This window comes from Coffea arabica, chromosome 1e, assembly GCF_036785885.1.
Source record: "Coffea arabica cultivar ET-39 chromosome 1e, Coffea Arabica ET-39 HiFi, whole genome shotgun sequence".
NCBI lineage: Eukaryota > Viridiplantae > Streptophyta > Magnoliopsida > Gentianales > Rubiaceae > Coffea > Coffea arabica.
Genome location: NC_092311.1, coordinates 39,458,519 through 39,472,092, shown reverse-complemented (window position 1 = coordinate 39,472,092; position 13,574 = coordinate 39,458,519). Strand labels below are relative to the sequence as shown.

The following is a 13,574-nucleotide window of genomic DNA, read 5'->3' as shown; positions in this document are numbered from 1 at the left end:
GGTTATGTATAGCTTTTGAAACCATAAGGAGGTTATGTAATAAAATACTAAACTATAAGGGGGTAAAGTATAATTTGCCCTTTTTTTTTTTTTCTTTTTTGGGGCAAAGGAATGAATTGTAATTGATGATAAGATTGTAGGACATTTCACGTACTTGGTAGACTTTGATTTGTAAAGAAAAAGGAGCACAGAATCGTACAAAACCAACTCCAGGGCATTTAACTTTCATCCACCATTCAAGTTAGAACAGCTAGCCAATTGACCTGATTATCCATAAATGATCAGTTCTTGACACTTGACAGAACCATAAATTAAAGCATGGTTTCATCCACAATGGTCTATCGAATGAACTTAATTTGTTCAGAGCATGGTTCAAAGCATGGTTTGTAAACTCTCATAATTTTACTGATCTTCAAGCAAGAATACTTGAGGGTTACAATTTACAACCTATACAAAGGAAAGAAAACTGTGTACAAGACAGAATACATTACAAACAGAAACATATATAGCTCCAAACATAGAACCTGGCAGCTCTGGTTCAGAAGCTAACAAGCGGTTGCTGAATGAATTTGCTGCTAGGTTTCTCCACTCAAATAGTATTTTCTCTAAGGTCTCTAAGTCGTATCTGATAATTCACCAATTCAGGAGGCAGGACCATTTCTTGAAATTGCTTCTTGTTCCTACTCCAAATATATAGTAGTACATTTGAGGCAGAAAAGGCAGTTCTCCCAACCAAATCACTAAATGAGTGTTGACATAATTGAAATCAAGCTTATTTGATTGGTTAAATGTAATTGGTTTTTGAATTTGGTCATCTCGTGTCTAGACTCAATGCATGATTAACTGTGAGTCGGTTGTACATTTTCCTTGATGCTAAGCTATAGCTAGCTAGTTGGTGGCTAATGTTTTCCTTATTACCATTTAAGTTTCATGGCTGACTTAGGAGTTGAGATGTCCTATTTACATTTACGTGTGCTGCTATAAAAAGGAAGGTATTGCTGCCTCCAGACAAACGGCCTTTGGCCCTGTTTTCATTTGTTCATTTTCACCACTTATTTTCTTTCATTTTTTCTACTGCCTTCAAACAAGCTAGCTAATTTTTTTCTACTGCCTCCAAAGGCTAACGACAGACAAAATTTACTTCCGTCACCCAAGCAAGCAGCTAATTATTTGTAATTAGCCATATACTGCAAGCTAGCCAAAGAATAAAGGCATGATTCGAAACATGCTTGTTCTCCCGGCTGAATACCACTTTAGACTATTTAAATATTGACGCGCTCCCATTTAGTTATTAAATTTTGTTTTGGACACTTTACCCCGTAAAGTATGAAATCCATCCCATTATAGTTCTTAAATTTGATTTGGACATATCACTCGCTACAATATGAAATACATCTTAAGAAACTGTCGAAACTAATGGAATAGTAAGCAAGTGTGCTCAAATTTAAGAATTAGAGCGGGATAAATTTCAAGTTCTAGGGGTAAAGCATCCATATTTGAAGTTTAAGAACTAAAATGTGAAGGATAATTTTAGGAGTATATCTATAGTTTAAGGGTCTTGAGTTGAATTTACCATTGTTTCCATTATAGCTGTACACTAAAAATTAGGGATAATTTTAGAATGGGCAAAAAGTCCCAAGGGCGCTCGAACTTTTGTCCGGATGAACTTTTAGCCTCCAATAATTAGATGTAAACTTTTGATTCCCAAAGTGCCAAAAGTTGGTTCTTCTATCAATTCCAATAGTTAAGAATGACAGAAAACAATATCGCGCACGATCCATGAGGAATTAGAGGGGCATTCTTGTCTACTCAGTAGTATTTATGGAGTAAAAGGAAACCAGCCTCTTGACTCCACAGAAGAAGGTCTAGCCGCAGCAGAGGAAGAACATCTCCATTGCAGTCGACGAAGATGGGATGCAAAGCCTTGCAATCTCCACAACCAGGGGAATAAAAAATCAACTATAACCAATGTATCACCAATATTTAACAATGAATCCACAAGTTCTTATGCAGAATGAATCTCAAAAGTCTTCTCCCACTATCTCAAAGCTCTGCTATTACTAATTAATACTTGTGCCTAAATATATTCATCAAAATTTGGGAAAAATTTGTAACTTTGAAGCCATACATAAATATCTAAGGTAAAAATTTTTTAAAAGAAATGGTCAGGAACATGATTAGTACCTTAATAGAAAATTAATGGGCAAAATACAGTTTGATTTAGCGCTTTTTCACATAACCCCCATATGGTTTCAGAAACTATACATAACCCCCTCACGGTTTGGATTAAAGTGTCAAAATGACGGAATTTGGATTACATAATGGAGTCAACTAAAATGTCAAAAGTACCCCTATGTAAAGTTAATATTTATTTATTAACCATGGGGGGTTATGTATATATTTTTAAAGTTATAAGGGGTTTATATAGTAAAATACTAAATCATAGGGAGTTATATAGTAAAACATTAAACATACAGAATTAGAGTGTCATGCATATCATGCTTATATATTTTTGTCAATTTAGCCATTTTAGTTTTTAAATAAGGGTAATTTTGACATTTTCATGGGTTCCGTTATAAATAATCATTTTCATCATTCTGACATTTTAATCTAAACTATAAGAGAGTTATGTATAGCTTTTGAAACTATAGGAGGTAATGTGAAAAATCGCCAAACCACTAGGGAGTAAAGTGTGTTTTGCCCAAATTAATAGAAAAAAGTAGTTGGAGCTTTGACATCCCAATAGGTTGAATTTTGAACAGAATTGTTTCCCCTTAAAATCTTTTGATCCTGAATCTAAAAACTAAAGACATGCAAAGTACTGAACTATTACTAGTTAAACAAAGAGGATGGGACTTTTCTTGCAAGTACATATCTTTTTGACTAATTTCTAATGTAGTTTCAGTCACAACTTTTGCTCTATTTGATTCCTCGGAAGTTTTTTTGAGCTCTAATTCCTCATATTATATGTGGAAAAAAAAAAAGTTCGGCAAAATTAGCTCTGACAGGGAGGAGGTACAAATCTATACCTGCCGTGCTGACGGGCCACGGCAGGTCAATTTTTTTTTTAAAAAAAAAAGCTAGATGGCTACCGTACACAGTCAACATAGTTAGGGGTGGCAATGGGGTGGGGGTGGGGCAGGTGAGACCTCCCCCAACCCCCGCCCCGTTGCATTTTAATTCCACCCGCCCCAGCCCCATCCCCCACCCCACCCCGCTTCCCCCCGGGGGCACCCATGGGGTTAAAAAATTTTATTATATAATTTCATTATAATTAAATTTGAACAAATAATCAAGTACTAAAATATCAACATATCACTAAATTATTATTCATTGTAACTTCACAATTGAAACTCATAAAAATAATTAAACAAAGGTTATTTGAATACAATCTAATATGATAAAACAAATATAACTAAAATAATCAAGTTTTCATTTTTGATACAAATACAATCACTAAATTAATATTGTGTTTTTCTAGAAAAAAGTATTATTGTATTAAGTGTGGTTAGGAATTTAACATAAATGTATCAATAAATTTAGTATAAATAATTAATAATTTTTATTAATAGACATGTATAATTAGTAGTATAATTGATAATATCATTATATATATAATTATGTACATATATATATATATATATATTTTTTCAACCGACCCCCCGCCCCATTTCTAAACGGGGGAAAAAATTCCCCCGCCCCGCCCCAATGACCCCCCGCGGGCAGGTGCCCACCCCCGTTGCCATCCCTAAACATAGTAGCCATTCTACCAATTCAAAAAAAAAAAAAAAAAAAAAAACCTGCACTTGAAGAATCTGTCAGGTCAAAGGCTGTCACATTTGACTATTTTTTCCAAAAAAATGGCAGGTCAATTGTGGCAGCCGTTGACGATTTTTTTTTCAAAAAAGTTGTTCCCTGCCGTGCTGGCGGGTCATGGCAGGGGGTTTTTGTAAAATAAATTAAAGTTTGATTCTAGTCGTTCAAATGAACGGCTAGATTTGGTGTAAAAATCACATTCGTGATTATTAAAAAAGGAGAAGATTCAGAAAATGTCCGCCCTTTTCTCATTTCTCATTTCATTCTTGTCAGCCTTGACCTGATAAAAAAAAATATATTTTTTTTTGATTGCTACTAAGCACGGTAGCTCTAGTTTAGGACATCATATTTGACAGAGCTACATTTGGTGGACTTTTTTTTTTACACACCTATAATCTGAGCAATTAGCCCTATTTGAGTGGCTTTGCATGAGAAACGCAGCACGGGACTCATAGAATTAGTATCTATAATGGAGACTTTATAAAAGCGAAGAGAGAAAATATACAATTTGTGGTAATCTTTGTTTCGTCTAGTGGTTTTCCTCCGAGTATGTTTAACTAGGTAAGAAACTAAATTATATAAATTAACAAATCATGTTGAATATACATAGATAAGCTCAGGATTAAAAAAAAAAAAAAATAGCAGCTCCTTTTCTCCAAGTGACTCAAATTTCATTCTGCTATGAGTTTCATACTTGTGTTGGCTTGAATGAGCTAGGCAAACGATGCTCACGTTTCATATGAATGAGGAAAGGCAAAGATTGGACAAAGGTACTCAAGTCTCGAGCAATGAATCCATCAGCCAACTAACAAATACGTGAATCTTATGCCCTCTCAGATTACCCTACCAACGAAATCTTCCTGCGTAATAAAGATTGAAGCTGGGGTTTATGATTCACATAATTAAACCAGGAAGATAGGTGTTTAAATTTGACATAATCAAACCAGAAAGATGTTAAATCATTATTAGAAGTAAAAGACAATACAGGTTAGAGGTGGCTCTTTGTTAACGTCTTCAACCAGTGATCATAGACACTGATCATCACCAAGTTCAATCCCATATTACATTATAACCACCATGTAAGCAACAGATGCACTGAAACTAAACCTACCAAATGCACAGGGTTTGATAAATGAGCCAGGCATATAATAGCACAACTGCAGACTAGCAATTACAGAAGGAAATTGCTTATCCGGACTGCACCTTTTTTGTTTTACTACCAATTTTTCTAAATCAGAACATGAGTGCTTGCTTGTGCTTGGGAGAGGAAGTACTTCTCTCAGTCTATGTACAAAATTTTTCATCCAAAAGCTGTGATATTGCACCTTACCCTTGATCTGAAACTGAAAAATTTACAGAAATTCGTGAACTTTTACAGGACCTAGAAGACAATGGATAGAGCTCAACACAACTCGGCATCAAACTTCAGAGATATGCCCATGCTGAAAAGCTCCTGGCTGAGCAACTTGGCGCCGTAAGGCACATTCACCTTAACAATGTCTTCAGCAGACTCACAGAACCGGCAAAAAGGGCCACGAATCTTCCGCCCACCAAACACTGACCTTTGGATTACGTTTGCCATACTCTTGCATTTGCGACAGATATGCATCTCTGAGGAATCGCTGAGAGTGAAGAGGCGTTCATGCAGATTGGATGCAGCACCATGGGCTATAAGGCAATCTCGCTCCATCTCACCAAATTTTATCCCACCAAATCGCTTCCTGTCTGCCACCGGCTGACGAGTGAGTGGATGGACGGGTCCAGTATTTCGAAATTTGACTTTATCTTCAGCCATATGAATAAGGCGCTGATAGAACGTTGGACCCATGAAAACCATGGAATGAATCATTTCACCTGTTCGACCACTGTACACTCTTTCATTTCCCCACCTTGAAAATCCAAGCCTGCCATGTGCAATATTAAAAGCAACTCAGAACAGGCCACAGCGCACCAAGAGTAAAGTAAATACAGGGTGCAAATGATCGTGCATAACTTTCTTATATTGCTGATAAATTACCTGTGGAGTTGGTCTGTTACAGCATCAACAGATAAAGCAGAAAAAGGTGTGGCATATTTCTGCACACCTCCTAGAGCAATTCCCTTAGCCAAAGCAGCCTCTAACAGTTGTCCAGGAGTTTGCCTTGAAGGAAATGCATGTGGATTAATCACAATATCTGGAACTATCCCTTGTGCAGTAAACGGAAAATTCTCCTGGGATTCCAGGAAACCCAGAACACCCTTCTGTCCATGCATGCTTGAAAATTTGTCACCCAGACATGGAGAACGAACCTGAAAACCGTACTCATTCTTAGCCTAAAAGCAAATTATAAATGCAAAACTAAAACATGATCATTGAGAAAAAGAGTATTTTGTAACTCGAAACCAAATTACATCTGCTAATATAGTATCATACACAGTCTTCCAGCCCTATATATTTCAAAAGCATTTAAAACATACAAGGGAAATGATGATTTGATTCCAACGTCTGCAATTCAAAATTCAACAGTCGAGAAGCTAACCAACAAGCAAAGTTAAAGTGGAAAAAATAAGTGTTAAAAGACAAATCTTCCACTACTTTATTACCAATTATGAATTATATGATCATAGAACTTACCAATATATATATATATATATATATATATATATATATATATATGATCATAGAAAGAGGAAATAAACAAGCTCATGAGGGACAGTCCCTACGGATGATAAAAGAGCGATTTCAGTTCTACTCTAGCTTCTATATACTCCCCTAAAGGCATTGAGTCTCATCATCTGCAGCTCTAGTGCCATGAGAAAAAGTACTAAGCCATGTGACAGGCTTGCTGACAGTGAAATCTAGGGAATGCTGCTAAGGCAATGCTCTCCGACATTGTGTATCAAACACTTAAACCACCAACTTTTTGTTTCTTTTCTTGGCATGACACCGAATATGGATGGACCAAATATGGATGACACCAAATATGGATAGACCTAAATATTATATACCTGCCTCAGAGATACCACAGCAAAGTTCTTGCCATCATCATCAGCTGACAGTACAACCTTCTGAACCATGCCTCTTTCAGTGTGCTTCAGTTTCACACTATGATCAGCCCCAGATTCTGAATACTTACCGATGACTATATCACCAGTTTGAAGGCTAGCACCGATGAATGGGAAACCATCATCATCAAGGCTGTCAACGCGCCCGATTTTACTTGGCATCTTTCCAAACTTTACCTCGTCCTCAGACTTATGCTTCTTTCCTAAGTTATGCTTCTCATCTATGTCTGACTTGTAGCTTCTTATATGCTCGGAGCGGAACATGCCACGCTCTAGTGAAGCACGATTCATCACCAAGGAATCCTCCTGATTGTAACCAAGGTGAACATTGACTGCCACTATAGCACATTGTCCATTATAGTATTCAGGTCGTGGCAACATTCCTCTATGACGAGGATAGGCAGGCTTCCACAGACAATCTGAAAGCATTGTACAGAACAATGGCCTCTGGGGATAATACAATTGATGAATATTTGTATCAACCCTGATACTTGGGTTTGTGGTGGAAAACCCAATGGCCTGCTGAGAGTGCTTCTCAGATTGGTACAGGACCCTTCGTGCGTGATCGTGGTTTGCATATGGGATTATTCCACAGCTTAGACCAAGTAAAAATGACATGTCCAGTTCACAATGTGTGTATTTCATGGAAGGGTTCTCTCTGTTTCCAGTATACAGATAGTCAATTGCCCAAGCAGTTGGACAATCTTCTTCCTCTTCAGGTCCAATAAGTTCAATTATTCCTTTGTCCAAAAGAGACTGAAATGAATAGTTTTCCCCTTTCAAATCTTTGATCTTTTTCAGATTCTCAACTACTAGGAGAGGACGAAGAACCCTTCCAGCATCAGAAAATATACGAATTTCTCCATGATGTTCATCTCTTTTAATTTCCACCTGCAAGAAAATAAAAAACAACAGCTCAGTCCAGGATAAACACTAGAGAGATTTGTGGGCAGTCAAAGCATGCAAATAGCCACTAAAGAAGGCTACTGAAACTAGGCCCGCTTTATTCAAAGGATAAAATGAAGTTCACTTAACAACTTAGTCTAAATCCAAAAACACTACAACATAAACAAAAAACCATCAGACAACATGAAAGTAAAATAGGTATAATTATGTTGACAGCGGAGAAAAAGGCTGCTTAGCACATTGTAAAGCTCAATAACATTAAATGGCTTGTCACTATGAGATGATTCAGACCGAAAAGAAGACTTATTATGACTACAAGTATACATACTTCAGATTAGTATACATATGTTTTTCGTCTTTGGTCAGATGAAGCAACTATTGACCAAAACAAGGGAAATGGAGCAGAAAGACAGTAATTGCATCAACACATAAATCAAGCGATAATATCTAAGAGTATCTAGCATTTCTACCTAGGTAGCTATCTGTTGTTTAAAAAGAAGTAAGATTATAAGGCAAGACAAAGGATCAATATATTTTTGCTCAGATAGTGGCATGAAAGGTTCTCGAGGGAAATTGAAACAATTGCATATCATATAAACAGTCTACATTATTGTTCTATCAGCATCCCAAAATATTCTGAAACAAGCTTAGACTATGGAAATTACCTGTGGTGGGATCTCCTTGTTCCGACGCTTACTCCTTAATTCTGCTACAAAAAAAGCAGAATCCTTGCATGTTCCAATCCAATCCCCATCCAAAAATATCTTGTGCTCTCCATGTACCAATGATGAAGCATGATCTACCAATTGTTTCAGACCACAATTGAGCAATCTTTCAATAAGAGGTTCCAACACTTTTGTGCTGACAAGACCCAAGCTGGCCAAGTTTTTAACCAACCCACAATTTTCTCCATCTGGAGTAGAGAGGAAGCATATCTTTCCCCAGTGTGAACAGTGCCTGCGTCATCAGTTTTAACCATTTTTAAAATTAATAACTCAGATCAAAGCAAGAAATTACAGATGCCCTGAGAGTGGACAGGCAGAAAGAAGAAAATAGAAATAGTGCATGGCTTTAGAATGTTAATAAAAGTATGCAAGAAAACTATTAGCAATTGAATAAAAGTAACTCTCTACCAGCGTGCATAAAGATTAGCTTAGCCAGAGTCTGAATCAAATTATAAGTTTTAGAAACATTTTAGCACGCATTTATGCTTTCTACTAGATGAGAAGCTGAAAGTAATTCATAAGGAAAAATCTTAGATGAGTTCTGGTTCTCACGGATATCTAGCATCACCAACTTTTCCGATGTATGAAACCTGCTGCCGTGTTTTCCTCATGTCAGCAGTCATCTGCAATGGATTTGTTCGCCGAAGGGATGCTACAACTCCAGAAACCCTTTCCTTCTTATAAGGATGGGACCATGCTCCCGTTGAAAATGCCCTTGAGAGACCATTTGAAATGATTGATGCATCCAGATAATGTTCAATGCTCTGCAGGCTACGATCTCCATAGAGATCTCTTTGCATAGCCTTAACCATACACCTCTCAACATGCTTGAGGTGTACTTTCAGCTCCCTCTCCAGTAGCTCAGAAGCCAACTCCAATCTCTTGTTTCTGAAGTCATCCCGGTTGTCAACTTTTCTTCGCCCAGTATAGGCTTCCAACAGACACTTCACCATATACCCAAGGAAGCAGGCTTTCTGTTTGAATCCAGTTAAATTTGGAAACAGTAGATTGCTGATGCATTCTTCCACGGACTCAGCAGGAGGGTATTTGCAGTTATTCAGAAGCATCTGAACATAGTCTAGAGCATTCCTGCCTTTACGGAAGCCTCCTTTACATTTAAGATCAGCATCCTCAAATTTAGTATCAGCATAATAAATCGAGCCAGTTAGTATATTAGCAATCTTGGTGTCTTCAATGTTCAGATCAATCAAATCTACCACCTCTCTATCAGAAGATGCACCAAGGGCGAAAAATAGTATCCATACAGGCATTTCGGCAATGACAAAATAAACAGAAAGAACCCTTTGTCCTCCGATGAGATTTGCAAATTTTGATTCATCAACTAGCTTCAGATAGACTCTCTTCCTTCTTGCAACCGGACGGTAAGAAACAGTCCAGCACGGGACACATGAGAGCCAAAGTCTTGTCAAGCAAATTTGCTCCTGTGCAACAAATGTCTAAAAGAAAATATTTTAGGACATCTAGTACCCAAATATCTACAAACAACTGCTGAAAATGGCCTTGAGCAATGAAATTTTATTCAAAGACTCGCCCAAAATGCTCAATGGAAAGATGGTTGTTGTTGGTTTTGCTCTACATTGGTCAATGATGCAAAACAAAAGGCTAATCATTGTACTGGAAATTACTAAGATCTCAAAAAGAAAAGCTTTTAGATTTCACAACTGACTTAAAAGTATTCTCTGTTTACTCTGCAAAAGAATCTCAAACGCATGAGACTAACAGATAAAGTAAAGATGAAACACAAGGAATCAGTAGGGGTAATCTTTTGTCCCAGAAGAAATTGAACAACAGTCAACAAAGAACAGCAAGATTTAGGAGGACAAAACATACACATGGCCTCAAACAACAAGCCCTGTCCGAGTAAAGAGCAAGTACATCTTAGCATGCTAGTAATACTTTTTGTGGCAAGACTTCATCTTTCACTATAATTTCTAATGCCAACTATATAATGAGGATAACTAGCTTTCTATTCCGTACTATAGATCGTTGTTCCAGCCCTTTACAAGTTTAAAGGATCCATTTACTATAGATCGTTGTCATTTCTCCATTTTCATCTATTCATGCTCCTTCGTAGTGAGATTTTTCGGTGCAATAAATTCAGAGATCTAACTAGTTGGTCGAGCAGGACAACTATTACATATTTAAAAGAGTGGCATAGACTGTTAGAAACACTATACTGGACAGGAAAAGCAGAGAATGCTACTCACCTTTTCAGCACCCTTTATAATAAAGTAACCACCATGGTCAAATTCGCAATCATCCTTTTCAACTCCATTCATCCAACATAAGTCGGATCTCACCATAACAGGAAGCCTCCCTATTATGACCTCTCTCTTCTCCTCCTTCTCACACTCATTCTCTATATGTACTGCCCTTCCAGTTTTTGCCTTGTCACTTGCTAGAAGCTTCTTGGTGTAAACCTAAGTGATTACCAAATTCAAAACACATCAAAGTCAAAGAGCTACAATAAAAAGAAAGGTTATTGTTGAAGACGAATGGCCTCTGCCAATTTTGTGGTGAAGTAGTAGGAATGGAACCATTTTAGTATCTTTGCAGAGTCAACTAATAGTCTCAGTTTAGAAGTAATTTGTATACAGAATGCTTGTGTAAATAAAAGTCATACTGACACTGTCTAAGCTACTAATCTTCTTTTAGGTATTAATAAATTAACATCATGGAAGAAAACCAAAACAAGCAGAAAATTTAAATCAATCATTTATTGAAAACCACAACAAAATGAAAGTGACTCCTGCAATGATGTCATCAGACAGATAAGCAAAGGAAAAATAAATTATTTCCAGAACTCCTTGCCATTTCATAATCACTGCAGATTTGCGTTCTTCATAGTACAGGTGAGGGACTATGAGCTATTTAATCTTCAAAATTTATGAGTAAATCAACAAAGAGACTCTACCAAAGCGTTACTAGGCACTTAGCATGGCAAGATCTATTAAGAGTTAAAATTACCATTTCCAATTTCCTGTCACCACTAGGGATCAAAGACATGTAGAGTATTAGAAAATGAAATTGCTTTACAAGAAATTTTACAAACCATATTAAGAATATTCTTCAAATTAAAGCTTGAGATGGCACCCAACAGGCACAAATTGGAAATTTGGTGCAAATATTAGTTGATATGCATCAATGACAAGATACATGTACCAACTTCTACCAACACATATGAAATGGAAGATCAACAGCGTAAACTAGAGGAAATGAAATTCTACACACCACATTTAGATCCGAGTTAATTAAATTATAACACCCAAGTGAATGACTAACCTGAACATGAGTCTCCACTTTTATCCTAGCGGAATAAGTCATGCTCTGAAGCCTAGCATGACAAGGAAGAAACTTCAGGTACTCTTTTCCACCATCTCCAAAGAACTTGTCGCCTGTCCAAAAGTCTGGCTTATCAAGGATGACCTTGCCAAACTTTATGGAGGCATATTTCCATTCGCCGTCACCTCTCTTGGAAGGGTCAAACCCTGGCTCAACCACAATCTCTCCAACAGAGTCAAACATTTGTTGGATCCCATACTTGACAAAATTGTTGTATGAATTAATCTGATGACTAATTAGACCATACTGTTCAAAGAAGGCAGTTGCTGCCTTCTTGCAAAATTTCTTCAAAAAATCTTCACCCAATTCTTGTAGGGTGACAGAATTCAGCATATCATCGAAATCATCAAAGTCAATGTCATCAATATCCATCAGTAAAGTTTCGTCTGATAACTTATCTTTGCTGCTCCCAATTCCTGGATCTTTTCTGGCGTCAGGCACATCCATTAGAATCAAAATCTGTTATAATTCAAAGCAGAAAGAAATCAGAAAAGCGCACGTCAAATTCTGCATTCACAATGATTAAATTTCTAATGTCACAACCAGAAGTAGAATCAGCCAAATTGGGCAAAATATGGTCTTCCTACTAACAAAACACAGGGCAGAGTTGAAAATCAAATTATTATAATCAAATCTTTCAACCAGTAGTCAGAACAAAATCTTTTTTCCCTCTAATTTTTTTTTACCAAAATTTTCCTTCTATTTCCATCTACTTATATTGAAATATAGCTCTTCGAAAACACATTTAGGAGCAAAATTTTCCGACTCTGTTCTATTTTATTAACTTTTGAGGATCGCAGGTTGTGCATTGTTCATTTTTTCAAGAAGGTCCTAAGAAACCGAAGCCGTTGCTATTTTATTCTATTCTTTTGCTTCTTGGTCTTGCATTCTCTTTTTCCTCAAAAGGGGTCCTAAAACCGTACCTTCTTTTCCTAGCCCAAAGCAACAAGTTTACATTATCAAAATACCTGCTAAAAAAAACCTTAAAATAAAATACAGCAGCCTCATTTTTCTTAGGACAAGCAACAATGCAAGGTCTTCGGCTTTACTTTCCCAGACAACCATAAGCCCCACAAGTTAAACTCCTCAAAAAGAAAACGAAAACCATCAACATGCATGATATTTAAAGAGTTTCCCCAAATTTCTTTGCTCATTTTCAGGCTTCCGCAGCAACATAGAGATAAAATGAAACCAAAAAAAGAAGGCAGAGAATTTTCCGTAGATAGTAGATTAAAGTTACAAACATTTTTTCCTATTAGTGATTACTGACTGCATTGCAAATTTGGCACAAACAAAAACAAGCCAGAAAAAATTAAAAGAAAAGGAAGAAAAACTCAGAAAGCAGATGCCATTGAAGCCAGAGAACAAAACATTACCATCTTCACCCAAAGAATTTCAGAAAAACCCAAGTGAAAGTTGAAAGAGAAGAAGATCAGAGGTATACTTACACTATAAAAATCGAAGCTTTCTAATTTTGATGAAGGTTTTGGCAATGGAGAATATGATCAAAATCGAAAACGAAAAAAGAACCGCTTTTTGCAGAAAGACAAAGGAAGTGAAGTGGAGTGAAGTGAAAGGCCAAATGCTTTGATCGGTTAACTTTTCTGATACTCTGATTTACAGACCGTACATTTATTGGGTTTGGCATTAACATTTGTTTAATGTACCTATTTCATCTAATTAATAGTAACACTTTTAACCTTTGGCCATGAGATATGG

General features: G+C 36.7%; 1 protein-coding gene across 1 annotated transcript; it reads right to left on the bottom strand.

The window, feature by feature from the left end:
- Positions 1-5,186: 5,186 nt before the first annotated feature.
- On the bottom strand, positions 5,187-13,439 carry LOC113694190 (DNA-directed RNA polymerases IV and V subunit 2). Its single transcript, XM_072055877.1, has 8 exons — positions 13,304-13,439; positions 11,796-12,314; positions 10,721-10,933; positions 9,045-9,949; positions 8,433-8,724; positions 6,805-7,752; positions 5,834-6,105; positions 5,187-5,720 (listed from the first exon to the last, which is right to left on the bottom strand). The coding sequence occupies exons 2-8, from the start codon at positions 12,300-12,302 to the stop codon at positions 5,219-5,221; spliced, it is 3,639 nt and encodes a 1,212-aa protein (XP_071911978.1). The 5' UTR covers positions 12,303-12,314; positions 13,304-13,439; the 3' UTR covers positions 5,187-5,218.
- Positions 13,440-13,574: the final 135 nt, after the last annotated feature.